Source organism: Lissotriton vulgaris, chromosome 5 (genome assembly GCF_964263255.1).
Source record: "Lissotriton vulgaris chromosome 5, aLisVul1.2, whole genome shotgun sequence".
Lineage (NCBI taxonomy): Eukaryota > Metazoa > Chordata > Amphibia > Caudata > Salamandridae > Lissotriton > Lissotriton vulgaris.
This window is the reverse complement of record NC_141693.1, coordinates 1,012,132,574-1,012,159,822: the sequence shown is the minus strand read 5'-3', so window position 1 is coordinate 1,012,159,822 and position 27,249 is coordinate 1,012,132,574. Positions and strand designations below refer to the sequence as shown.

General features: G+C 48.3%; 1 protein-coding gene across 1 annotated transcript in view; it reads right to left on the bottom strand.

Annotated features, from left to right (window-relative positions):
* Positions 1–27,249, bottom strand: part of RRP12 (ribosomal RNA processing 12 homolog) — a 438,408-nt gene that overhangs the window by 11,072 nt on the left and 400,087 nt on the right. The window contains exon 33 of the mRNA XM_086922631.1: positions 23,306–23,388. Coding sequence (XP_086778757.1) covers positions 23,306–23,388 — 83 coding nt within the window. The remainder of the gene's footprint in view (positions 1–23,305; positions 23,389–27,249) is intronic.

The following is a 27,249-nucleotide window of genomic DNA, read 5'->3' as shown; positions in this document are numbered from 1 at the left end:
TCAAACCCCAGATACCAGGAAGCAGGTGGGATAATGTCTCCCATCAAGTCCCGGAGGATCAACAAGGCAGCCTACGGAGGGGGAGGAGGACGGAGCCCCACAAGGAGACGCTGAATTGCTCAGTTCGTATGAGTTTTAAAACATAAGGACCCCAATCAAAGGGCAGGTCAACGAGACGCTCCTTAACATTTTCAGGAAAAACAGCATCCCGCAGCCAAGCATGGTGACGGAGAGCCACAGAAATGCCAATAGCACGGCCGAGAGCATCAGCAACATCCAAGGCCACATGGAGAATAAACGCAGCCAACTCTCGACCTTCCAACACATGGTGTCAGAGATCAGCACGGGCACCTTCATGGGAGACATGAGAAAGAAGGGACTCCACAGAATCCCACAGGCTGGAGGTAGCCCTGGTCAACACACTAAGAGTGTTGAGCGCCCGCAAAGCAGCACTGGATGAAGCGAAGATGTTACGCCCCCATGAATCCAACCACCGGGCCTCCCAAGACGGAGGAAACAACACCACAGGCAAGGACGGAAAAGCAGTCCGCGGAAGAGAGCCTTGAGTGGAAGGGTGAAAGGAAAGGCAGACTGGGTCGTGCGGAGCAGGACGGTGGCGATGTAGGAGCGGCTGAGGCACCGGCTAACCAGTGGCGAGACGCCCCCAAGGCCCAAGAAGTTAATTGTGGAGCAAAGCTTCAAAAGGAAGGAACAGCTCCCGTCCACCAGAGCCCTGGTGGAGAACTTACAAGAGGTTATCTGTAGGAAATGGGGTGACAGGGTCACCCATTCACAAAATGCTGGCAGCCGTGGAAATAGCCCGAACAAAGGCAACACTGGCCTCCGTAGGGCACTGCGGGGGAGAAAGCAATTCCTCCGTGGGCGACGGCTGCAAACTGAGCTGTCAGTCCCCAAGTCCAGCTATAGGGGTAAGCGGCCAGCCCTGGAATGGTGGGGGATCTGTGGATGAGTGAGGAACCTGAGGAGACCCCGGGGAAGGAGGAGAAGCCGGTGGAGGAACAACCGTGAGCTGCGGAAAAGAGGGTCCGAGGATTTAGGCAGTGGGGACGGCAAGGAGCCCTCCCTGGAAGATGCCGGTGAAAAAGCAACAATGCGGTGTCTTGTCTCTGGAGAGGAAGAGACCAGTAGATTACAAACCTCCGGAGAGGAAGGAGCCTCAGGAGACGAATCAAGGGCCCGACCCTGGCACAGTGCCGTGGAGTCCGCCACAGGCGCCGGCTCGACGTCGACCAGCGCCGGAGTGGGCATTGGCGGCGCCAAGTCAACCTCCACCACCACGTGCACCCTAGGAGAATGGGGTGGGGTCGGAGCCGGTTCGGCTAAGGAACGGCGCCGAAAAGGCACCAGCTCGACCTCACTCTGGGCAGCCGCCCGCGTTGAGGATTGAGAGAGACTCTGGAAAGCACCCCAGGCCCCGGCCTCCACCCGCGACACCGCCAGGGAGGAAAGCCTTCGGCGCCGAAAGGCCGGCGGCTCGGCCTCTGGTGAGGCAGCCGCCTGCTCAGAGGGCTGAGGGGAACTCGGGGACAAGCCCTGAGTCATGGCAATCTCCTGCAAGGCTACAGGGAGCCCCGTAGGGATTTGCGGTGAGGCAGGGACGCCTTGTGTCGAAGAGTGGAGCCCCAAAGGACTACCCATCGACGACACCACCCTCCTACAACCTGAAGCCGAAACCTTTGGCGCTGGGGCCGAAGCCACCAGCAACTCTGCGGAAGGCCCAGCGTGAGGCAAGGTAAGGCAAGAAATGATTCAGCGACACAAAACGCTCAATAAAAGGAGAGCAAAAAGCGTCCTCGACATTAAACCATACCATACAGGCAGATAGCTAATTCTTCCAGCAACCGGCAGAGTGAAGAAGCATGGGCTTTATGACGGAGTGAAAGAACAACAAAGCCTTGTTAACATGTAAATGGTCTTTTAAATACCTGTGAAGTACTCGGTGAAGCTGCAGTAAGACGGCGCCAGAACACAACAGCTCAAAAACTGTCTGTGTGTGTGCCCGGGAAGCTGTCTCAGCACGTGCTGAAACACACAACGGAGGGGGGATGGGGGAGAGGGTGGGGGTGGCTGAAGCCCCTTGAGCCCAATGGGCGTTGCACGCCTGCTCACCACCACATAGGTAACAAAACCAGACAACAGTAGGGTGGAGCTAACATTCCAAACAAGAGGCAATTCCAGGTGATGGAAATAAAGATTGAATTAGAAACGGCAAAAACACATGCTACCGATTACAGTGTCTCCTGCTGTGGCAAGAGTACATTGCCCGATCCAAGGAACACTTTCAAGCTAGACGCAGAATGGACCAAAACTGAAGATAGGACGAGGACCTGGCGCAACTGAAAGCTTTAATCTTGTAGGCCATCCATTCGAACAAACAATAGCAAAGTTGTCACTGGAGGCATAACCAGCTCCTTCACAGTTAGGTACTCCAAAAGCCAGCAAGATGAAGGAGAGCATCTGGGCACCCGCTCCCATTATGAGTAGGGTATCGGGGACCATCAAGCAGCTCCAACTCCCTACCTTCAAGGGTCAGGCAGTGGAACCAATGTCTATGACAACCTTTTAAAGGTACATTGCCCTCAAAAGGCAAGCGGTATACTAAGCGCCATAAGCAAGGGATTCTCGGTCATCACCCTTTGCACAAGAGACTTAGCCTATACACTGAAATAGGATAGGCAGATATCGAAATCCCACTGATCATAAATTCCCATGCTCGGTGAAGCAAAGTGGCCTCATGAGTGCCTTTAGATATCCAGCCATGGATATGGGCTCTTTGTTAATGGTCAGAGGACAAGAAGCTCCCACATTACGGTATGCAGACACATTTTAACGCTGATTAGTACACAGAGTATAACTGAAAAAAAAATTCCTCACAGAGGAGGAAAATTGAAGTGCAGAAGAATGCATCAACAAAGACAAACATACCCAAACACAGGGAAAGTGGCACTCGGGATTCACTGATGAGAAGGCACTCTCTTATAGAGGAATGAAAAGAAATTGCATCCTCTTCCCACACCAACCGATGGCGAGAGCAAAGGAAGTTCAACAAGGAGGGCCATGAAGTGAGGAAAAGTTCCCCATTCATGCATAAAGACCATGCAGCCGAAAAGCAGTGTCACCTTCATCTCAGGCACCCACATCCAAGGGGACACTCAATACTGCCAGACTGGAGAAGTTGGGATGAGTAATACTGCCTCTTCTGGTTATAGCACCCTACAGAGGCACCACACTCTCTACGTCCAAGGTAGATGAATTCAACAGATGGAGGGAGGGTCGGAGGGCATGGAAGGTGAAGAAGATTTCCTACTGGCAAAGGCATTGGCGGAAGAGCTAAAGGCACCTTGGGAACCAAAGGCATACAAGAGGGAGCCAGAGGAGGGCACAACATAGTAAACAAAGCCTGGGCAAAAGACGTCACCTCAATGGGATCGGCGTCAAAAGCTGGAAAAGCCAGGAGGTGGGCCAGCAGCACTACGTGCAGAGCTGGAAGACAGAGAGCCATTAACATCAGGATCATATCTACCAGAGTAGGGCACTGCTCTAAAGACAACATCTAGGCCGAAGTCGGAGAGCCAATCCACTGTCCTGAGTGCCTGTTGTGCGATCAGGAACAAATTTGAGATGAAGAGGAGTCCACCACAGGGTAAGTCTTGCGAAGACTTCCTTAGTACAGAGGTCACTCTACTGTACTTCTTTCTAGAGCAGTATTTGGAAATGTGTAAACACCAGGCTTGTCGTGATGTCCAGATGCAAAATAATGTGCCACCTTTGTGAAGGTTTTGGAACATTATTGAGCCCTGGCACCACCTCCCAGTGAAAGTGAGCTATTTCAACTTTAACAGATCCAGACTAATGTTTCTAGATTCATGAGGTGGGTATCCAGCAGGTATAAGTATACACCAGAAACATTTTTGTAAATAGAATTCAGAGAAAACTGATGGTACTGAGTTGAGGCTCAAGTTGAAGGAGAAAAAAAGTAAACAGAGGGGGGCTGGGTAGAAGCAGGACAGATTTGGTTACTAGCCCACATGGGTCACCAAGAGTGGATAGGTTCAGCATAGGGAGGCAGTGGACACGGAGAGGCAGAGTGGGAATTGTTGTCAGTCTCTGAAGCGATGCTGTTACCAAAAAAATGTGTTACCAAAAAAAAAAAAAAAAAAAAGATAATATAGAAGATCAGAAAGAAGAATTCATAGGTGGGGCAACTGTAATGCAGACGGTGTACAAGATGTTATTTATTTGCAATTTTATATGAGGCATGCACTAAGAAGTCTGGTCTGGGGTCTCTCAGGCACAGTTCCCTGTGGCCCTCAAAGCAGGCTACATCATCTCCTGCACACCCAGGCCCCACAACTTCTTGGCTACTCGCAGGACACCTGTGTGTTTTACAGGAGTTTGGGATACCACTTCCTAGAGTTTGTTCTTCCAGACCTGGTACACAGATGTCCAACGAAACCCTCTACTATTCCAGGGATTCCCAGCAAGCGTTCCCCTTCATCCTCAATTGTCACCCAGAGAGAGAGGCGAAGCCAGTGTCACTGGTGCAACAGGGTCTCAGAAATTATAAGTCCATGCTGTCCCTCCAACCCAGACAACTGTTCATACTCACAGTTGGTCCTTCCTTTCCCTGCAGTAGTTTGCGCTTCTCTCAGCCTGTCCCTTGTGCAGGGTTTTAAAGTGGCTGTGGGGAGTTCTGAAAGTTGGGAGTTTCTGCACAATTAAAGAAGCAACCTCAACCCTCCACCCTGGCCAGACACTTTTTAGAAGGAGCCCACTGGCTTTGTCCGCCCCATGCATTTCATTTTGTGAATTTTAAAAATGTTAGAATCAAGTCGTTGTATTCAAGAGCTCTTCCTGGGCCACAGCTAGACCTAAGACTCAGAAAGCAAAACTGTCCTTCCCTTCAAAATTCCAAAGCGACTGCTTGGTGGGACTGGAGCCAGAGGTCTGCCTGTTTCCCCTTTGTCCCAATTGATAGTTCAAAGCCTCGGTCTAATCAGGGTCGAACTCAGGAAAATGGAACTGCAAAAGTACAATTAGGAGAGCAAATGAACAAGTGACCTACCTTCAGTAATGCCTTATCTGTCAGAAACCATCAAGCCGCAGATTCCTTATCCTAGAATTATTCTAAGGCGTCAGACTGGATCTGGAATTGTTTCATAAGCAGTACCCTTGCACATGCTTTGGCGGCCTTGTTCAGCTCCGCGTGGCATTGTCCGTGCCAAAGTGATGCGCGTGGTGCCTATAAATAGGTTCCACCTCAGCTCCCTGACGTCTTTCTTTTCGCGACTTTCCACGCCAGGAGTGAAGAATCACGAAAAACACAGACCACTTGAATGTGAAACTAGGGCCCTGAAAAGGGAACAGCCCTGTATCTAAAAATTTGTTTGCAGAGCGGGGAGGATCAATGGACAGGTAAGAAATCTGCAGCTAGATAAATTCTCTATCAGATAATGCGTTACTGAAGGTAAGTAACTTGTTCATTTGATAAGAGACTTGTAGTACGAGTTACTTACTTCGGTAATGATGTATCTGGTAGAGAAGATTCTAGCAGCAGATTCCTTAACATAGAATTATCTCCAAGCATGAAACTGGATCCGGAAACTTTTTGCCCAGCATCCCTGAGCGCCGGCATCACGCTGCTCCGCCCAGGCATCGCCCACGTATGTGACGTCAGGGAAGTCACATAAGTCCCACCCTGGCACGCCCAAGTCCGTTTTCTTCAGAGAACTTTTCCGCGCCACAACGCGGAGCCATCAGACAAAACTGTGGGAGTAGGGGAGCAGTGTGCAAAAGAGCAGAAAAAATGGAAAAAGGAATGGCGACAGACAACACCACAAGTCAGGGAAGGAAGAAAGAGCAGAGCACAGCCCTAAGCAGCCACCCTGCCAGCATGTAGACAGCCCCTCCCCTGGAGACAAGGAACCTAAGCAAAATGTCACAACAAAATGTAGCAGGACCATAACCCAAACCAAGAATAACGATGGGGCACCAGTTCCAAGACTAACAGGGAACGACAACCTCCAAGGCAACCCCGGCACCGAGTGCAACAACCCCCAAAGGGCAAGGCATGACCAGGTGAACCCAACTCAGAGGTTAGCAGAGGGCCCAGGACCCTTAGTAACAAAGAGGGAGAGAGGGAGGAAAGGCAATCCTCAATCTGGAACAATCAGAACAGAGAGGCATAGTAGTACCCCTAGTGCCATCTTCCAAGGCGTCAACCGAGGAGGAAGGAACAAGAACAAGACAAAATAACCCGTCGAAGAACAAGGAATGCACCCACAGGAGACATAGCCAACCCCGGGAGGCGAGTGCAGAAGACCAAGTGAAAGGTCCTCGCAGAACAGGGAGGAAGGGCGGGCCATGAAGGAAGCTGCGGCTAAAATCGTCGTCTACCAGATTCATCATTACCGAAGGTAAGTAACTCGTACATCTGGTAGAGACTACTAGCCACAGATTCCTTAATGTAGAATAGATACCCCATTAATACAACCAAGAGGGGGGAGAGAGAGAACAAGTGGATTCAGTCTCCCTAGGCAATATGATTAAACAAAATGGAATCCACTTAGAAAGTGGTGGTGGTCCCTAAAGTGATGGGGAGCACACAGTGTTGTTTAAATGCCCCTAACACACCAACAGGCCCCTTGGTGTCATGCTTCATCATCGGGGCCTTCGCACCCCTCTACGGAATGCGGCGTGCTACGACTAACGACTACATAGGAGCACTTGGTAGTGAACTATGTGTGGGTGTGTGTTTTAGGGAGAGAATGTGAGTTAGTGAGGTGAGGTGAAAAAGTGAGTTTAAAAAATACCTGGCTCGTAGGAAAAAAATATTTATTATGTCCTCGGCTGGTATTATTAAAAAGGTGCACCTTCTCTCCCTAAAACACACACTCACACATAGTTCACTACCAAGTGCTCCTACGTAGTCGTTAGTCGTAGCACGCCGCATTCGTAGAGGGGTGCGAAGGCCCCGATGATGAAGCATGACACCAAGGGGCCTGTTGGTGTGTGAGGGGCATTTAAACAACATTGTGTGCTCCCCATCACTTTAGGGACCACCACCACTTTCTAAGTGGATTCCATTTTGTTTAATCTAATAGATACCCCAGCCATACCCCTGGGGAAGGAGGGTCTGCAAAAGGACCTAACCAGCCTGGACATAACCGAGGGTCCCACAGGGGACTAGTCCAACAGACCGGCGAAGAACCTCATCCCCCCCAGGCAAAGGGAACCCCCAAAAGCAGAACACCACCAACCCCAAGGAAGGGGGGGGGGGGGGTGGGAAGAAGAGGAAAGAGTAGCTCGTACACCCTCAACAGAGGAACCAAGGGCAAAACCAGGGGAGGCCGAAGCACCCCACGCCCCTACAAGGCAACAAAACCTCCAACCAATGCCAGGGCAAGGAAGAGCATCTCAGTCTCCAAGATAGAGAACATGAAAGTGAAAAAGAGACCGAACACACCTCAGCAAGGGGTCCGTCTAGACGACTAAAGAGCACCTGCAACGTACATGAACGCCATGGAGAGCAGAAGCCCTAAGGCGACCACTACCCCCCAGCACAGCATAAGCCATATAACAGCAACCACTACCCCACATAGGGTAAGTTAAGTCCCATGACATGGGAACCCTCTTGGGAAGAACTTCGGCTGAAGAGGACAACAGAAAAAGTCACGGCGCGAAAACCCCTGCAGAGGGCTTCTCAATCAGCCCAGGAGGAAAACACTGGTGATTTAATCTCAGGGCCAACCTGGAGCAGGTAATTAAAGTAAAAACACACATCAAAGAAGGAATGCCCAGCAGCCAACAGAACCACAGCCTCTATAAGGAGGACTCGAGTGGCCATAAAACACACAGAACTCCAACGAGGGCGACTCACCAAAGAGGAAGAGGAAGGGCAAGAAGGAAGGGCAAGAGGCAGAGGAAGGGCAAGAGGCAGAGGAAGGGCAAGAGGCAGAGGAAAGGCAAGAGGAAGAGGAAGGGCAAGAAGGAAGGGCAAGACCAAGAAGGAAGGGCAAGAGCAAGAAGGAAGGGCAAGTGCAAGAGGAAGGGCAAGAGCAAGAGGAAGGGCAAGAGCAAGAGGAAGAGGAAGGGCAAGAGCAAGAGGAAGGGCAAGAGGAAGGGCAAGAGGAAGGGCAAGAGGAAGGGCAAGAGGAAGGGCAAGAGGAAGGGCAAGGGCAAGAGGAAGGGCAAGGGCAAGAGGAAGGGCAAGGGCAAGAGGAAGGGCAAGGGCAAGAGGAAGGGCAAGGGCAAGGGCAAGGGCAAGGGCAAGAGCAAGAGCAAGAGCAAGAGGAGGAGGAGGAGGAGGAGGAGGAGGAGGAGGAGGAGGAAGGTTGAGAACCTCCAAAAGAAGATTCACGGGGAAATGGGCAGCTGGATCTCCCATGCGCAGAATCCCCACAGCTGTGGAAACAGCGCGAGCGAAGGCCGCACCCGCCGCCGTAGAACCCTGTGGTGGAGAAAGCAGCTCCTCAGTGGGCGACGGCCGTAGGCTAAGGCGGTCGTCCCTGAACCCAGCCGGAGTGGGCAAGAGCCAGGCCCGAAAGGAAGAAAGAGGCGCCGAAGAGTGGGGGACCTGTGGTTCCTCCGGCGAAGGCTGTGGCGACGGCAAGGAGCCGTCTTTTGATGACGCCGGGAGAAAACCACGACGCAGCGGCACGTGTCCGGAGAGGACGACACCAGCAGGCGCGTAACCTCTGGAAAAGAGGGAACGCCCAAGGACGAATCCACGATCTGACGCCTGTCCGGTGCTGTAGAATCCGCAACCTGGAGCAGGGCGTCGTCGTCATCATCTAACACCACAGGAAACGCCGGCCGGGCCTCCACCTCTTCACCAGGCGCCAGGGACCGGGGCTGGGACGGAGCCGATGTGGTCAAAGGACAGTGCCAGAACGGCGATAACCGACCTCCAATGAGGCAGCTGCCTTCGTAGAGGAACGAGAAGTCACCGAAGAGTGATAAGGAGTCTCCCGCCAGCCTCAGCCCATGGGGGAACAAGAGAGAGTCACCTACCCCCACAGCGGCGCCAAGTCCGACTCGACCTCCGGCGAGGCATCCGCCTGCACGGAGGGACGAGAGGGACCAGGGGACCCACAAGGAGTCCCCCGCCAGCCTCGACCCACGAGGAGACAAGACGGGCCCACAGACCCCTGTGACGCCGCCGGACCAACTGACCTCCGAAGAGGCAGCCGCCTGCGTGGATGGACGAAAAGGCCCCAGAGAGGAGAGAGGGGTCCCCTTCCAGCCAGACTCAAAACAGGTTGAGAGGGGTCTGCCGACCCCTGTGGTGCCGCCAGGGCCAGCAGCTGCCGGCGCCGTAGCGGCGTCACCTCAGCCTCAATCAGCGTCACCACCTGTCGAAAGGGCCGAGGGGGACTCGGGGATGCGACTCGAGCCCCGGCGACCTCCTGCGACATTACAGGGACTCCCGCAGGAGTTTGCAGCGAAGCAGAGGCGCCGTGGTTCGAAGGAGGGAACCCCGAAGGGCCGCACTCCAACGGCACCACATCCTCCGGGCTTGGATCCGAACTAGCCGGGGCTGAAGCCACGGGCGACGTCGCGGAAGGCCCCGCATGGCGCAAGGGATCCGCAGACGTCCCAGGAGGTGAAGGAGGAGGAAGAGAAGCTAGCGGGGCCTGCAAAGCCGCCGCATATGTCTCCATCTGGGCTCTCGACGCCCCCCTCACCGGGGAACAATGGATAGCGGGGTGACACGTGGGCCGCTTCACCCTTGGAGAGCCCACGCCCCCAACCGGCCAGAAACCAGCCCTCGGGGAGAAGCTGCAACACTTACCCACTGGCGAGCGATGCTCTTGTGGCACGGGAGAGGGATGAGGGCGACGACGATGACAGCCGCTCCAAGAACCTTCCGCAGAGGCTGAGCGAGGCGACAAAGCTGATCTGGACATGTGAGCCGAAAGAAGTTTCATCCGCTGTTCCCGCCGCGACTTCGGCTTCAACCGCTGGCACGCCTCGCAATTAGTGAAGCCGTGGTCCTCCCCCAAGCACCACATGCAAATGAGGTGAGGATCCGTCACTGACATCAAGCGCCCACAAGACGTACAAGTCTTGAAGCCCGAAGGCATCCGTACATTGTTCCCACAACACACGAGGGAAAAAAGGGAAAGGCCTAAACAGGCCCGAGCATGAACCGGATCAGCGTTGCACGCGGAAAAGGAAAAAACTGACGTAAGCGCCAGGGTGGGACTTGTGACCTCGCTGACGTCACGTATGCGGGCAACGCCTGGGCGGAGGAGTGAGATGCCGTCCGCCTTGAGGCGCAGGGATGCTGGGCAAAAAGTTTCCATATCCAGTCTCACACCTGGGGATAATTCTACGTTAAGGAATCTGCGGCTAGTAGTCTATCAGATGCTACAGATTCCTTACCTTAGAATTGATACCCAAGCAATAGCTCCCTGGAGGAGGGTCTACTAAGCAGATTAAGACTAAAAAGTCCTGCAGGACCGAACGGGGAAAATGCCCATCCCGACGGATCAGACTGTCCAGGCAGTAGTGCTTGGTGAATGTGTGCAGCGAAGCCCACGTTGCAGCCTGTCAGATGCTCAGGACTGGAACTCTGCGTGCTAACACAATGGTTACAGCCTTTACACTGGTGGAATGAACACGCAAGCCCTCCGGGGGTTGTTTCTTGGCTAATGTGTGGCAGATCTTAATGCAGAACGCACACTCCATCGGGAGATGGTTCATCTCTGCACTGCCTTCTTTTTCTGGGCTCAGACTACCCCGCAAAGAATTGATCATCCACCCAGAATGGATGTGTGTGGTCAAGGTAGAACGACAACGCTTTTGTTGGGTCCAGCCAGTGGACTCTCACCTCTTCTTTAGAGGTATGAGGTGGTGCGCAAAAGGTAGGGAAGGTGATGGATTGGCCTACATGGAACGGGGTGACTACCTTCAGCAAGAAGGAGGCTCAAGTTAGAACCACTAGTTTGTCTAAGTAAAAGAGATGTACTGAGGCAGAAACATCAAAGCCTGAAGTTCACTGACCCATTCAGCAGATGTAAGTGCCACCAGAAAGGCTGTCTTGATGATGAGGAGCCTAGGTGGGCAGTTTTGAAGCAGCTCAAAGGGAGCGCTAATTAGAAAGGTAAGAACCAAATTGAGGTCCCACTGAGGTATAGCAAAGTAAGCAGGAAGAAATGTGCTGAAGACCTTTAAGGAACCGATTTACAATAGTAGACTTGAAAAGAAAGGCCGGATCTGGCAGCCGCTGAAAGAGCGTATTAATAACCCTTTAACATACTCAATGTACAGTCCAGCTGCGCCAGGTTAAGCATACACAAAAGATCTTGGGAAAGGGGTGCAGATAAGTGTTCAACCAGTCTTTCTGCACACCATGTCACAATTTTTTCCCAAAAGCCAACGTATACCTTCTTGGTGGAGGGACATCGGGCTGCCAAAATAACATTACAGACATCGGGCGGAAGGTCAAAAGCTGTCAACTGTTACTGCTCAATCTCCACGCATCAAGGCGGAGTGTTGGCAGGTTTGGATTGAGAACCCTCCCCTGCTGGTGTGACAAGCAGCCTGAATCGATAACCGATGGACAAGCTCACCAGCTAAAGAACCCAAACTCTCTGAGTCACAAGAATGACTTAGGCCCAGTCGTTCCTGATCTTCTTGAGAACTCGGGGCAGGGGTGGTATTGGCAGAAAGTCCAGGAGGCCGGAGAGCCACTTGTAACAAAAAGTGGCTCTGAAGGAGAGTCACATTCGAAACTTCAGCACGCAGAAAGGCTGACATTGCGCATTCTCGGCAGTGGTGAACAGATCTAACCAAGTTTCTCCCCACTGCTAAAAGCGCCCTTGCACCACCTCCAGTTAGAGATGCCACTCGTGATCCGCTAGGCATCTTTGGCTGTGTTTGTCCCCTCTGGCTTACAGAGAGGCCACCAGATGTTGAACCACTAGGATAATGACCCGACGTTCCAGCCACATCCAGAGACTCTCGGCCTTTTGCTAGAGGGTCCATGAACCCACCAGGTCCTGTTTGTTGCAGTACCACATGACAGTGGTATTGTCCAGGAGTTCCTGCACTAGCCCTCCTTTGATAGAGGCTAGAAAGGCTTTCAATGCCAACCGGATCGGTTGGAGCTCCAACAGGTCGATGAGAGTCCTCTGATCTGCACCTCTCTCTGAAGGCCTCTCTAGCCCAGTAGTGACGCGTCCGTCACTACAGTCAGATCTGGTTGGGGAAGGGTGAGGGCCAATCTCAGCTCGTCATCCACCACTACAGATCTTTTGCAGTGACCTCCAAGATCTGGACCATGTCAGTGAGCTTCCCCGGATGCTGTGCGCACTGGAACTTCAGGTCCCACTGCAGAGCTGCATATGTCAGCAGGCATGTGTCACAAGCAGGATGCAGGAGGCCAAGAGGTCCCAGAGCCTCAGGATCAGTCTCATCATCAAAATCCAGGATAGAGGCTGAAACTTCGGCATCTGTATCCTAGCCTGAATATCCTGGACTTGCCACTCTGGGGTATAAGCCAGACACTGCACGATATCCAGAACAGCTCCAATGAAAGGGAGCGTCTGAGAAGGGATCAGGTGTGACTTTGGCACATTGAATAAACATCATCTTTCCCAAGGTATCCAGCCTCAAGGATTACCTGTACGGGGGAGTGGAAGAGAATGGACCAGGATGTATTTTTTATTTATTTATTAAATTTATAAGGCGCTCAGCTACCCAAAAAGGGTTTCCCGGCGCCAGGACGGAGAATAGGAATGACACATGACCGTCAGCAGATGTTATAGATCAAACAACCAGGTTTTAAGGCTTTTCCGAAAACGTATGTAATTGGTTTCTTTACGAATGGAGGTAGGGAGCGTATTCCAGATGGAAGGGCCTAGATAGGAAAAAGCTCTCCCTCCCATCCTGGAGAGCTTAAACCTGGGTATACAAAAGTTTCCCGAGGTTACAGATCTTAATTGACGGTTAGGTACGTATGGACGCACTAACGCTTGGAGATATTTAGGGGCAGTACCAGCTTTTATTTTAAATATATAGCTCAGGGCTTTGAACTTAATACGGTTCTCCACCCTGAGCCAATGGAGATCACATAAATATACAGAGATGCTGGAGGTTTTGGGGATCCTACAGAGCAACCTGGCAGCAGAATTCTGGATCAACTGCAGTCTGCAGACCACAGCCTAATTTGACCCAAGGTAGAGAATTTTGCCGTAGTCAAGTCTTGATGTAATAAGAGCATTGACAACGGTCTTTTGAGTGGAGACAGGCAACATCCATAGAATCTTCTTTAGCCATTTTAGAATTGTAAAGCATAGTGCAGCTACTTTAACAGTTTGTTGATGCATGGAAAGTGTGTTGTCCACGATAACGCCCAGATTCCGGACGTGGCTGATAGGTTCAGGGAGATTTCCCATTTGAGTAGGCCAATGGGCAAGTCCCCAAAGATCTTTTTGTTTGCCCAGGATGAGAACCTCATTCTTGTCACCATTCAGTTTTAACTGGTTTTTAGTCATCCAGTTGAAGATGTTGGTGAGACCGTGCTTGAGATGGGAGGGAGCAAGCAGATTGGAGTCGGAGAGGGAGAAGATGATTTGAGAGTAATCTGCATAGGTAAACAAGGTCAGTCCAGCTTGATCAGCTATGTCCGCTAGAGGTCTGACATAAAGGTTAAATAGTAATGGGCTCAAGATTGAGCCTTGGGGTACTCTGTGAGAAGAGGTATATGTTTTAGAACAGGCTATGGTTGACCTGATTTGGAACGTGCAATTATCTAGAAAGGAAATGATCTAATCCAGTGCCGCGCCACATATACCGGTATTTTTAAGTGTATGTATTAACCTTTTGTGCCAGACGGTGTCAAAAGCCGCATTAAGATCTAATAAAATAAGTGCAACTGTTTGACCTTCATCCAGGAGTTTTCTGAGGTTTTGGGTGACACCCAGTAATGTGGTCTCGGTGGAGTACCCTGCCCGAAAACCAGATTGGGAGGGATGAAGAGAATTATTGGTTTCGGTAAAGTGCGTTAGAAGTGAATGAACGGGTCTTTCCAGGATCTTTGAGAAGACAGGTAAGAGGGAAATAGGTCTGTAATTGGAAAGTACCTCAGGGTCAGCCATAGGTTTTTTAATAAGGGGTGTGACCATTGCCTGTTTCCAGGGAGCAGGAACAATGGATTGCAAAAGTGAGGTGTTGAGAGTATTAAGAATCACCTTCAGATGAGGGATATCAAGTTGTTTCAGAATATTGATAGGGATGGGGTAATTGGGTGAGCCTGATTTAATGTTTTCAAGGATGATTTTGAATTTATCCATTCTCATGGGAGGCCAACAATCTAAGATGCCCGTGGAGGCAGGGGAGGTTTCATTATCCTCTAAATTAGTGGAAATTGTATTGTCGGGGTTGGATTTGTTCATTTCCAAAATTATATTTTCAATTTTCCCATTGAAGAATTGGGCGAGATTATCACATTGTAGTTTATTTAAAGGTCGCGGAATTGCGACTGTTTGGGATCCAGCCAATTCTTTTACCATAGTAAACAAAGTTTTAGAACGGTTGGTGGCATCAGTTATAGTTTTAGATACATATGCAGCTTTCGCTTTTAAGCAAGTGGTACGATATTCATTTCTGGCCTTGGTACATATGATTTTTAGCTCCGGCGAATAATGTTTGCGCCATTTCCTCTCAAGTGGCTTTACATTTGGATTTTTCTACTTTGAACGATTCATTAAACCATGGTGCCGGGGGTCGATGGTTGTTGAGTTTTTTATTGGATAAGGGCAAACATAGATCAACGGCGTTAGAAAGTCAGGTTTGTGCTGATTCAGCTGCAGATTCTATTTCAAGACCATCTGAGGGGCAATTATCACACAAAGCTTTGTTTAAAGCAGAGAGGTCAAGTTTATTCCAGTTCCTTCTCGGTATAGTTTTGAGGGAAAAAGGAGAGATGCCTGGGACGGGAGCTAAGAAATGATCTGCCCAGCTTATGGGAGTGGCAGGATAACATACCATCTCGGAGAGGCTAGAAAATATAGGGTAAAGTAGGTGTCCTGCTTTATGTGTGGGGCCGGAATTAAGAAGCTTAATGTTAAGCGCAGCAAGGTCATTTATTAAGTTAATACAGGCATTGTTGGAAGGATCTTCTAAGTGAAGATTAAAATCTCCAATGAGAGAGAAGTTTTTAGAACGAATGTGAAACGGGGTGATGAAGTTGGCGAATGTGGTAGCCCACTGAGTAGGGTTTCCTGGCAGACGATAAACCAGCATTCCTTTGGGGTCAAAGTTAATTTAAAAGCAGCAGCTTCACAATCAGGAATGTTTAATGGGTCAAAGCTACATTTCAAGTGGTTTTTATAAATAATCGTAATACCACCCCCTGATTTCAGTGCTCTATCTTTCCGCAAGATGGCGTAGTTGGTGGGAGAGCTGTAGCTATATCAGGGCCTGCACTGTTATGCAGCCATGTTTCAGTTAGAAAGAGAGCATCTGGCTGGACTTCCCAAATCAGATTAAAGATGTCAAGTTTATGTTTGGGAAGTGAGCAACAATTTAGACTTGGACACAAAAATTTGTCAACAATAGAAGTGGAATGAGGAGTATGTGAAGTACAATTTTTCGTGATGGGGGGATATGGTTGAAAATTCAGGAGCGAAAAGTTACAGTTAGAGCATGTAATGTTACCTGCATGTTTAGCCTCGAGTGTTATACATCCTTTAGGTCTAGAAGGACGTAGTGCCAGCAGTTGTTCAGATGAGAATACCTGTATGTTGGGAGTTTTTGGAGTAGGGGTCCTAGCCCCTGGTCCCAGCCAGGCACGGACGGGCACAGACAGGCTGGTCTTTGGCTCGTCTTCGGCGCGACGACGGCGCAACTGCTGCACGCATCCGCTGCGCGTGATGTCTGACATGCCTTTAAAGTAGGGGACGGGCTCTGGGTTTAGATTGAGAGTGGAGGCTTGAACCACCAAACTCTCCAGGGTGGAGTAAATCTTGAGGAAACTGGGGTCCCCTTGGGCAGGGGGATGGCAGGCAATCAACCAAGTCACAGGAGCTCCTGTGCAGGGCTTGGATCAGGCCCTGAGTAGGACATCTATGAGGGCTTTGTTAAACGGGAGAAGTGGTCCAGACGTAGACATTAGTGTTGACAGCCACAGTGGGAAGCTGAAGTTCAAGGACCTCAGCCGCCCTCCTTACCACCATAGCGAATGAGGCTCCTTCCTCTGTAGCCACGGTAGCAGGAGAAACCAAGCCAATACCTCAGAAGGTATCCAGTCCGCCGGCATCTGCCAGAACCTCACACTAGGTGTCCCCTGTGACATCTACGGGACGGTATTCATCAGGGTCCAGTGGTCCCTCCCACTCATTCCCAAGTACTAGCCCATAGTAATATGGCACAGGCTCAGACCTGGGGTGTCTGACAACACCCATACGGCTTCGTTTTGGAGTCAGGGATGCGTCGGCGCTGGGGACATCAGCAGTGGAGCAGGGGAAGGTTGAGGTGGCTCGACCAGCCCAGTCTGGATCGGTCCATGGATCCAAAGGGCCCAAATGCTGCCAGGGGCGAACCTGCTGGTGGAAGTCAAAGTTGGGTCCCCTTCCGGGCCCCAGGGGCCCGAAGGAGCTCCAGCAAGGACAGACTACCCAAATATGGGGTGCATGGCCTCATAAAATTCACAAAGTTGGGTGTGGGTCACTCCAGCTTCATGAAACTCGGTGAGGCGCGGAGACAACCCAGGTTCAACTGAGGAGCAAGGCCTTGATTGCAGACGCTCCCTCTGCTCGTCGGAAGGCTTCAACGGACACGGCCAAGTCGAAGACCTCTTCGACTGCTTGCTCTTTTGTCCATTTGTGAGACTTGCCCGGACGACTTTGACTAGGACGAGAAGTGCTTGCAGTGGCTCCCGGACTGATGCCAGGACCGTCTTGCAGCAAGGAGCTTGAAGGACCACTCCCTCAAGGGCTTGGGGTGCATGGCGTGACAATCGGCGCAGGTCTTGGCGTTATGGTCGCGCTTGAGGCACCAAAGGCAGACTAGGTGTGGATCAGTCACAGACATCTGCTGGTAACAGGAGCCACAGGGCTTGAAACCAGCCTTTCTTGTGGACATCAGGGACACACCAGGAGACAAAGTATGAAACATATTAGACACAATGGTAGAAAAAAAAGTCAGTCAAATAGTGACTGGGGGTAGATCTGCGCTGATTGGCAAGGAAAGAAAAGTACTAACGTCAGAGCGCTGGAGTGGAGCCTATATAGGTACTGCACATGTCACTTCCGACGTGGACGACGTCACATGGAGCAGTACAATGCCACCTACTGGCACTCAGGGGCACTGGTCACAAAAAACTGTGGGGGGATCCAGTCGGAGGATAATTCCAAGATAAGGAATCTGTGGTTTCAAGGCTCTTTATGATATTTTATTTGCTCTCTGGACATTTTAAACTTGGGGAAAGTTTTGTCTGACCTACAGTGTAAATACAGTCAAACAAAACAGACTTGCAGCAAAACACTACAGATTCACATTAAATTACAAAAGAAACAGGGATATTCCTTTTTGGATGCTACTTAAATTAGAAGGCCACCCAAATTAGAAGTCCAGCACATGCATTAATGAACATTTTACTTACCTTTTGATAATGCTCTTTTTGATGGGTACTTTAACTAAAGGTACCTCACCTAGACTTGAAGGGTGTACGCATAAGGAATGTCAATAGCAGGTTAAGGAGCCACTGGGTGATTACAAAGGGTTAGGGAGAAAATCTAGGTTTTAAACCTTTTATGAAACACATCACAACCAATGACTTAAACAAGGGTGGTAGGTCCGGTAAACATAGAAAGGCCCAAGAAATAGTCTTTCACTGTGTCCACTAAAAGACCTTGCTGGGCTAAGGAGAGACGAAACAGAAGATTATCAGAAAACTAAATGTGGCTTGCAAATGGTTGGTGTCCCAAGGACCACACCAGGCTACTAATTTGTCCCAGTGCCCAGTGTAGATGGACATCATGTAAGGGTATCTGGCAGCAAGAATAACATCCACCACCTCAGCCGGCAATTCCAATACATTTAGCTCCTGACATTCAATTTTCACACATGAAGGTGTAAGTTAAGGAGATTTGAATATAATACCCTGCCCTGCTACTGAGACAGGAGGTGCACTCGAAGCAGAAGCATGATTGGAGGACAAATGCTAAGGGCCAGGGGCTCTGGGTTTCACAGTCTCCTAGCTTATTCTGTGTGCAGTCAAAATGGCTTGGGCCTGGTTCTTTCTGATTATCTTTGGAACCAAAGGTATGCGATATCAGTCGGAACGAGTACAGAAGTCCCTTGCTCCATTTTCCACCAGAATGATTCTCCTATAGAGTGCCTTGGATGCATCTCTAGTGCACAAAATTGCAAACACTGCGCATACCCAATGATGGCCAAGTGATCCAGTCAAGTGCACCTGCAGTTTGGAAGATGCCCTGTACTAAATCGGGACAGAGATGACACTTGTGATTCGCCAAATGACGTTTGTGGAGTATGCCCGCTCTGGCAGTTTAGGGACCATGACAGGTGGTTGGCAACCAGAAAGATTTTCTGCTCTTACTGCTACCTCCAGAGGTACACAGCCTCCAGCCTCCAGGCACAAGGCCCAAGACCTCACTCTGTCCTGCTTGCTACGGTACCACATGGCAGTAGTGTTTTCCAAGTGGACTTGCATCAGACTCTTCTTAATGGATTGCCAGAAGACCTTTAGGGCCCGAAGTTCCAGAAGACTGATATGCAGATACCTCTGTGCCAGTGTCAGGAAATCCCTGCACCGTCAGGGAAAAGACATCCGCGACTTCAACGGACTACAACTCCCAGAAGGCAAAGCGGGAGGAGCGTTATGCAACTCGGAGTAGTGGTTGCATAACGCAATTACAATACGCCTATATAGGCGGTACTTGAAGGAAGAATGGTGTCGGATATTCTAGTATCCACACGGCCTTCCACCAAGCTGTTCCTGTGCACCCGCAGAGAGAAGACTTCCCAGCAGGATCCTAGAACAAAGACGGATGTGGGTCGAGAAAGTCTCCCCGGGCCGCTCTTTGTTAGTCCGCCCTGTTTCTTCTTGGTGAGCCGCCAGGAAAGCTTCCTTGCCGCTTCTGACTCGGACGAGTCGGGAAGCCTGCCATTGATATCGGACGCGGAAAACTTTGCCGCCGCTGACTCGGAGGAGTCGGGAATCCAACACCGGGGCAGACGCTGGTGTGAGCCGTAGCTCCCAGCCTGTCCCCTAACTACGGGAGACTCCAGCTGTTACGCACACCAGGAGGTGTTTGCCGCGTACCGGCTGTAGAGTTTCCGACGACGATAGAGCGGCTGCTCTCGTCACCAGCATCTGGCATTATTGGGACAACGGTGACGCATCACCAGGAGGTGAAGCAGCGTCCCGTTGTAGAAGAGGAAGAGGTCGAGCGGCTGCTCCCTTCAGGTCGAGACCCCGGCTGGGTGTCTCCCGGACTCCTCTGTAAAAAAGGTCGAGCGGCTGCTCCCTTCAGGTCGAGACCCCAGGTGGGTGTCTCCCTGACTCCTCTGTGAGAAACAGCTGTTTCCACGAGCCCCTCAAAACACATCGAGTGGCATTGCCGGCTACTGTGTTTCTGCCCTCTGTTGGCATACGCCGGGACCGGCGTATTTGCAAAGGACAGGGTAACGTATACCGGCTGGAGGTGACCAGTAACTATTTACTTTATTGTTTTCTTGTATATTGAATTACTATACAAATAAATCACCAAACCTAGAGCCGTGTTGTGTCCTGTTTTGTGGTGTCTGTGGCGACCCCGAGACCCCCAGGTGTTACAGCCAGCAACAAACCCAGCAGTGACACATCAGCCACTACTGGGAGCTCTGAATGGGGAACAGAGAGCAGCTGGCCACAGTTCAGACTGGCATCGACCAGCCCCCACTTGAGAACTTCGGCTGTTTCCCTTGACACCTGAATTGAGGCAGCCCTGATGCTGACCCCATTGAGACTTGAGGTTTCAGTCCAGGTCCAGCATGTGCCACTTGGCGTTGTGGGCGAGGAGGGTGCATTGGGCCAACAGGTTTGGGAAGTCTCAGAACCATCCTCAAAGATACATAACTGATCCTGAAAGATCAGGATTATACTCAAAATGTTGCAGTCTTGCTATGGTGGTGGAAAGGCCTTGCATGCCACGAAACCCAATCCAGTGAATGGAAGTCTTTGAGTGGGGTGAGGTGAGGCATTGGCTCCTTGAAGGTGACGCCCAGCAATGTAAGAAGTTAAGTCATTGTTGAAGGTGGTTCACTACTGACTGCATCGAGCCTCCCTTTAGTAGTCAGTCGTTGAGGTATAGGAATCCATTTACTCCTGATGGGCCATGACTACCTCCATCACTTTCATGAAAACCTGAGGGGCTGTGATGAGGCCAAAGTGATACACAGCAACTTGAAAATGTTCTTGATTCATCTGGAACTGCAGCCAACACCTGAGGGACTGCAGGATGGTTACCTGGATAGAAGATTCATGCAAGTTCAGTGACATTATCCAGTCTCCTGGGTCTAGAGCAGACTGTGAGGCAGCATGAGCATTCTGCCTTTGTCCTTCTGAAGACAATCATTAAATGGGTGGCAGTCTAAAATAGCTAAAGAGGAAGTAGCGTGCATAGCTTCCATCGCCTTTCTCAAAGTCTGATACCCATTCCATTGCACTACTGATGAGTAAGATTTACCTCGGGCTAAATATTGAAGATTGCTCCTCCAAAATTCACTATGTTGATGGAGGGAGTTGGGGCAGGGAGGAAATGAAGGGCAGGACGTAGCCCTTCTGAAAGACCTGAAAGACACATATGTCTGATGTAAGTGATCTCCAGCTGGGGAGGAAATGATGACTCCTGTCTCCACCTTGCATAACATGAGCCACTGAGGACAAATTAAGCAGCTTAGTTGCGTCTGAAGCAAGATCGAAGAAATGAAGAAAATGGAAGACTGTTTACCTCGTTGCTTAGTGCAGTGTTTGGGGATGCCAGGTACGCAACACAAAAAAGAATCGACTGTCTGCTGTACCACTGCTTGAGAAGGTTCAGAATTACCATTTGCTAAGTGAGAATTCTCTTGCATTCCCTATCTGAAGGAGTTGTCAGGAAGGAATGGCGATTGACCTTACTAGTTAGATACTACGGTGTAGGATACTTAGAGAGAAGGCAGGCCTCCAGATGCAGGTCAAGTTATAGCCTACCTGAGAGGAGAGAAAGAACAAGGCTTGGACCCTGTAGCCACTAAGCTGCTGTTAAGGGCCTCATTAAATTTTAGGAATGGCTCAGACATTAGTGGCTCTGGTTGGAGGATTTCTGTCCTAACAATTATTTTTGTCTGAGTGGAGGGCAACTGCACATCTTGCACCTCAGCTGCACACCAGACAACTGCTGCAAAAAAGGTACTTTCTTCCACTGCTATCCCCATAGCCGAGCAAATTTTTTTTCATGGGCTAATCCACTAACATTTTGTAAATCAGAGTAACATTCTTCACCAGTATAGTGAGGGGAGTACACCATCACCCTTATCAATCTCCTCTGGGACCTTGTGTGTCTCTTATATAGGGTCAGAGCCAAAAAGAGAATGGGACTCTCCGTTAATAGTTGCATTGCGACAGAAAAATCTCACTTTCATGATCAACTAGTGCGACAGTCAGTGGGCTGGGGTTGGAATGACATCAGTTCAGAGTCTAACATAGTTGTCAGCACAACGACCATCCATTGGTGTGGGTGAAATCGATGTCGATGCTGCGGGAACACGCATGGATCTAGGAGAGGCATGGAAGTCTGTACCCAAGTCGGTACGGATCCCGTGATATGTTCCAAGGGAACAGATTGCATCAGAGGAAGCTCCCCTGAAGGTAATCTTACTGCAGACCGCTGTGGCTCCATTGGGCCAAAGGGGCAACAGTGTGGGCCAAAATTGCACTAAAGATTTGTAGCATGGCCTCCTTGAAAGCTGCTATCTTCTTCACGGTTGATGAAGGCACTAATAACTTGGGGGACAAGGTAGAATCAATTCCAAAAATGGAGAGTTTGAGGAAGTGTGATGTTTATCTTGAAAACCTTGCACTTTCTCTTTTGAGCTAGATTGGCGTCAAGTTCCACTAAGTTTTTTTATGTTTTCATTTGGGGTTCGACTCGGACTTAACCGAAGACTTTGAGCAGGAAGTAGACTTTTAGCAGGAACAGCCTCCCAAACAGGCCGGTGACTTGGAGCACGACTAGGACCAGAATTTCGACTGCAACCTATTACGGTCAGTGAAGTAAAACTTCGCATCCCAGGTCACCCTTGGTGCACATATCGCTCGAGAGAGTCATAACCAGTACCCAGGGACCAAAAGGCACATCAGACATCGGTCCGGAGTCAACATCTGCTCTCTGCCATTTCAGCATAGTTTCAAGCCTGCAGTGTTGGGAGGGGACATACTCTGTAGCACTTAGATTGCAAATTTTGAAGTTGACAAAAGAACAACAAAAGTCCAGCAGGGAGCTCCAGATCAGCCTCAGAAGACAAAGAATAAAAGGAACAGGAGTCAGCGCACAGGGGAGAGCTTCTCTGTGGGTCCGTTTCATTATGTACGGGAAAATTGGAAGCATATGTGGAGCCATACAATGCCACCTGTCACCACATGGGAGCACTAGTAAGGAAATACTCCGGTTTCAGATTGGAGCCTGGGGACATTCTAAATGTGAGGAATCTTAGGTTAGAAGAATCCATCAAAACAAGTTATTCAAGGTCCCATCTGTGACAAGTTTCCTGTGTGCAGATACTGGGCTGGGTTATGCCTGTATACCCTCAAGGGCGACAAGAAGCGCGCTAGAAATCTACTGATTGATTACACAGAAGTCCAATTTCCTTAGGTGGCACACTTGTGTACAGACCTATGCAAGTGTTCATATATAGCCAGCAAAAAGCCTCTTGCCTAGTTACACAACAGTGGACCTTACTTTGAAAGGCAAACATATCAGTTACCGCACAATACCATTTTGCAAGAAGCTTACAATGAGTAAGACTCAATTATGAGACAGACTCATGGCAGAGATTTTAAAACCAGACAGGCCAAAATAAAAAAGCTAAAGGGTATGGGTAATGGGAGGGAATGAATGAGGTAAGAACACACTTCCTCACAAAGACTATAACAAACATGTTAACTGTTATATCGCTCATATTGAAAGCAAAAAATGTTGGTATGACATAAGAATTAATGACGACTGCTGAACTGGAGCCCATTAGTCAAGTATTCAACATCACTCATGAATTTAAAACAAAAAAGTACCTTCGGTTAAGTTTGGCCTTATTCAAAGGAACATATGCATATGGATCGTGCCTCCCCCTTTGCTTCACATCACCTTTTGCTTTCTGTAAATATAGGTGCAAGGAAAACTGTTAAATTCACTTTTTTTTTAAAGCGTTGCGTTTCCTTCTTCAACATTATGAGTAAAAATATTTTAAGTCAGAAAAGTTGTCTTTGTCATTACTTGCATTCCTTAACCCTTATTCTATTTCTTATTTCCAAGGAGTGAGCCAGCAACACTAACTAGACATATTTTTGTATATTATGTTTTAATAAACAAATCTATAAAGCAATCAGAACAATGCATGCATGAGCCTACAAGTACTAGGTCCAATTGGCCTTCTCATGCAATTCCTCATCCATCACAGTTTCCCATCCTCAACACCAATGGCTACCAAGCTAAATGAAAAATGTATGATGTTTCGGGTTAATAGGAGTTGGACAAGGACCAACTCAAATAGTAAAAATCTATGAATTCTTACGGTTTGTCAAGATAAAATACCAAAACGAGAGAGATTCCTGTGGTACAACTTTCAGGGCCAGAGGTGTTTCTGAGGCTCTAGATGCAAGCTAAGGAAGATGAATCAGGAGGCAGGTTGCAGAATTACTTTTTTCGATGACCTTCATAGCCCACTAGTCCTGTATTATAGGTGCCTATTGGCTACTAAAATTTTCATAACTTTCACCCACTTCGTTGACTTTTACTACCTGATAATTAGGGAAAGATAGCGTATTCCTTTCAAGACATTACATACACATTTGAGACAGTTGCCCTGATTGTGGTGGGTGAGGGATGAAAAAAGTCCTAGTTTTGCTAAAAAACTGCATTGCAAAACAATGCCTACTTAGCATCAATTGCCACCCTCACTACACAATAATTAAATGACTGCGCTGTATGAAACCCAAAGGGGCATGTGGTGTTGTATAGCATTTTAGGACCCTAGTGTAATTTTCCCGATTCATGTCCTTATATAGGTACAATACCCCTTGCCCTTATATAGGCATAGAAATCATGCCCATATTTAGACATAACCCATCCAGTCCAAATACAGGCATGGCTACTTCTACTAGTTCCAAAAAGCCACAACGATTTCTGGGAATACTCTGCTTCAGTAGTTAGGGACTTCCCCCTGCTTGAATATTGATTTGTCCTAGAAATCATGGCGTTTTCAAAGAACTACCATTCTCTTGGCGTTCTTTGGTGACGTTATGTCCAACCTTACGTCAAACCAGGCACCTTTAAGGTATAAATATGCCTACACTTGCCCTAGCAAACACACAGTGGTTCAGGAGTAGCTAGACTATCTATTGCCCGAGACAGCTCGATACAGCAAGTGCCGAAGGAAGCTGACGCACTGACAGAGAGGCTGCCTTTCTCTCGTTGAGAATCCAGCTTTAGTATTTCCAAGCTCCCCTTGCGGGGTGTTGGGAAATCGAGTCCGAGAGAGACAGAGATACCAGACCTCCTTCATTCTAAAACCAAGGTAAGGAGCGGATTAGACCCTAAGAGAAATCTTGGATAGATTCTTGGCTTAAACAAACTAAACCTATGCTACACCATACTTACTTCTTCCCTCCTACTAGACTTAGGTTAGGTACATCGGGGTACGCGTATTTTAGAAGCACCAGTTGAGTACTTTTAGTCTTTGTTATTTATGTATGTATTTTATGGCTTAGAAACCATACCATGCTTTTACAGTATTATTTTATAATACTCTTCTTACTGTACGCATTATACTCAGTAATACGATTGTAGCAGTTCACTTTACTTGCAAGAGAAAGAAGACTGTTCAATAATTACTTTTATTGAAAATGCCCGTCTCTCTATTTTCTCTGCACCTCTGTTGAAACGAAGCATGCACAATTGACTAAGTGAAATATCTATGTATTGTTTCCGTGACTCTAGAGATACTTCTTATTTTTGGGAAATAAAGTTGTCATGTTTATGCGGTTGTCAGAAATTAATCTCTTCTGGTTTATTCAAGTTAGTTTCTAGTGACCTCTGAGCTAGCTGGCACTCACAATTAAGTCTAGTATATTTGATGGAGACCCAGTCGACCTAAGTCCTACGTCAAATCGATAGGATATATTATTCCAATGCGCAGAGACTATTGGGAATATAGGAACTACACTACAGTGGAAGAAGTAGAAATGGTAAGTAAGGACATACTCACCAAATTGGGAGAGGTACCCTTTAAGTTAAAAGGGATGGGGCAATAAATAAGCACAATAGAGAAATCTATTTTGTTACTATCACCCATGAAAATTCACATTCCTCTCCTCTCTTTAAGGAAAGGACCATTCACCCTTTAACATTTTGCTAGCCCCTCTATTTTAATGCTAAACACTTATTATATAAAAGTCTTAATTTTTCAGATACATTTTTGTTTTGTAAAAAAAAAAAACTGGTTCACCCCACCTTCTACAGGACTTACAACTGTTTAGTTTGAGACCTGAAGAAGGTGGGGTGAACCAGTTTTTCCCACAGAAACACAGCGTCGACAACTTAGGAGATAATTTGTATTGTTCATTTATTTTGTGTTGTGAAAATTGAGGATGTAATTGACAAGTAGATAATCTGTATTGTTTATGACATTTGCGCTATGACAATTGAGGATACAATTATTAGGGTGTGCGTTTCATTAAAATAACATTGGTGCACAAAGTAAACAAATGTTATTGAAACATGTTTGTGAGAAAATTGGATGGTTTAAAATAATGTTTTAATTGTAATGTGATTTTATTTACAATACAGCAAAACATAAACAAAAATGTATCTGAATAAATAGAGAGAGGGGCTAGCAACATTTTAAAGAGTGAATGGTCCTTTCCTTAAAGAGAGGAGTTGAGTATGAATGTTCAAGGGTGAATGTGACAAAAGGGATTTATAAGTAAGGACATAGACCATTGTTCCTGCTCCCTGCTAAATGGTATCTTCTGTAGAAGGGGAAAATTGTTACATGGACATATTGTACTAGAAATCTTTGTACACAGAAAAAGCACAGCTGCAAGCATAACATCTTATGGATACAGCTAAAGTTGTGGTTTTCTTACAATTGATGAGCTGCTGTTTGGCTAGCTCTTTAATCTCTGCAAGGGCATGATATGGCAAGCATTGCCATAAATCAAATGAGTTTTGTATAAGAAGAGAGAGAATTAGAAGTCACTGATGTAGAGTTGGACAGGAGTAACTTGTGAGTATTCCCTTTTGAGCTGGAATTGTAGAAAAGTGAAGAAGTCTGACAAATCTGTTAGTATGGAATTACAGATCTTGGGTAGCTTAGGTTGCTTACACTTTATTCTTCTGTTCTTATTTTTGGACTTCCTGATTTTAAACCAGGGCATGTCATAGCTGAATGTGTATCTTTGGCACTCTCAGATATTACGTTTGCTTGCGAGGTAAAACGGCTAGTCCGAGATTTAAGGCTGCTAGGCCTGTAAGAGAATAGTTATGCACATAGGTAAAGAGCGCCATATGAAATCCTGCAGCTCAGGTGTCATCTTGTCCATTTAGTCAAGCCTTTCGCTGAGCAACGAGGCTGTACTTGGAACACTTCTCAGGGGATTCAAGTATACACCTAGTACAAAAAAGATACATGTCCACCAAAGAAAAGAGCAGGTGTTGAATGGTTGCTCTGAAATTAGGTTCAGAATATTCCTTAATCTAATTTGAATAGTTAATATGAACCATTATCATAGGAATAACTGGTGCAATTCTATCTGGATATTTTGCCCATGAGCGTGTTAAAGCTGGTGGAAAGGTTTATGTTCAAACAAAATTAACTGGAATTTGCTGCTGTAAGAGTTGAGGAATGATGCAGACTAGTTATTTCTGAGTGTCACTCTCCCAGATGTCGGTTGTCATTCAAAATCAGGACAAACTTAGTCAAGAGTTTGAACTTTAGGCTTTGAAAAAGCTAGCTTGG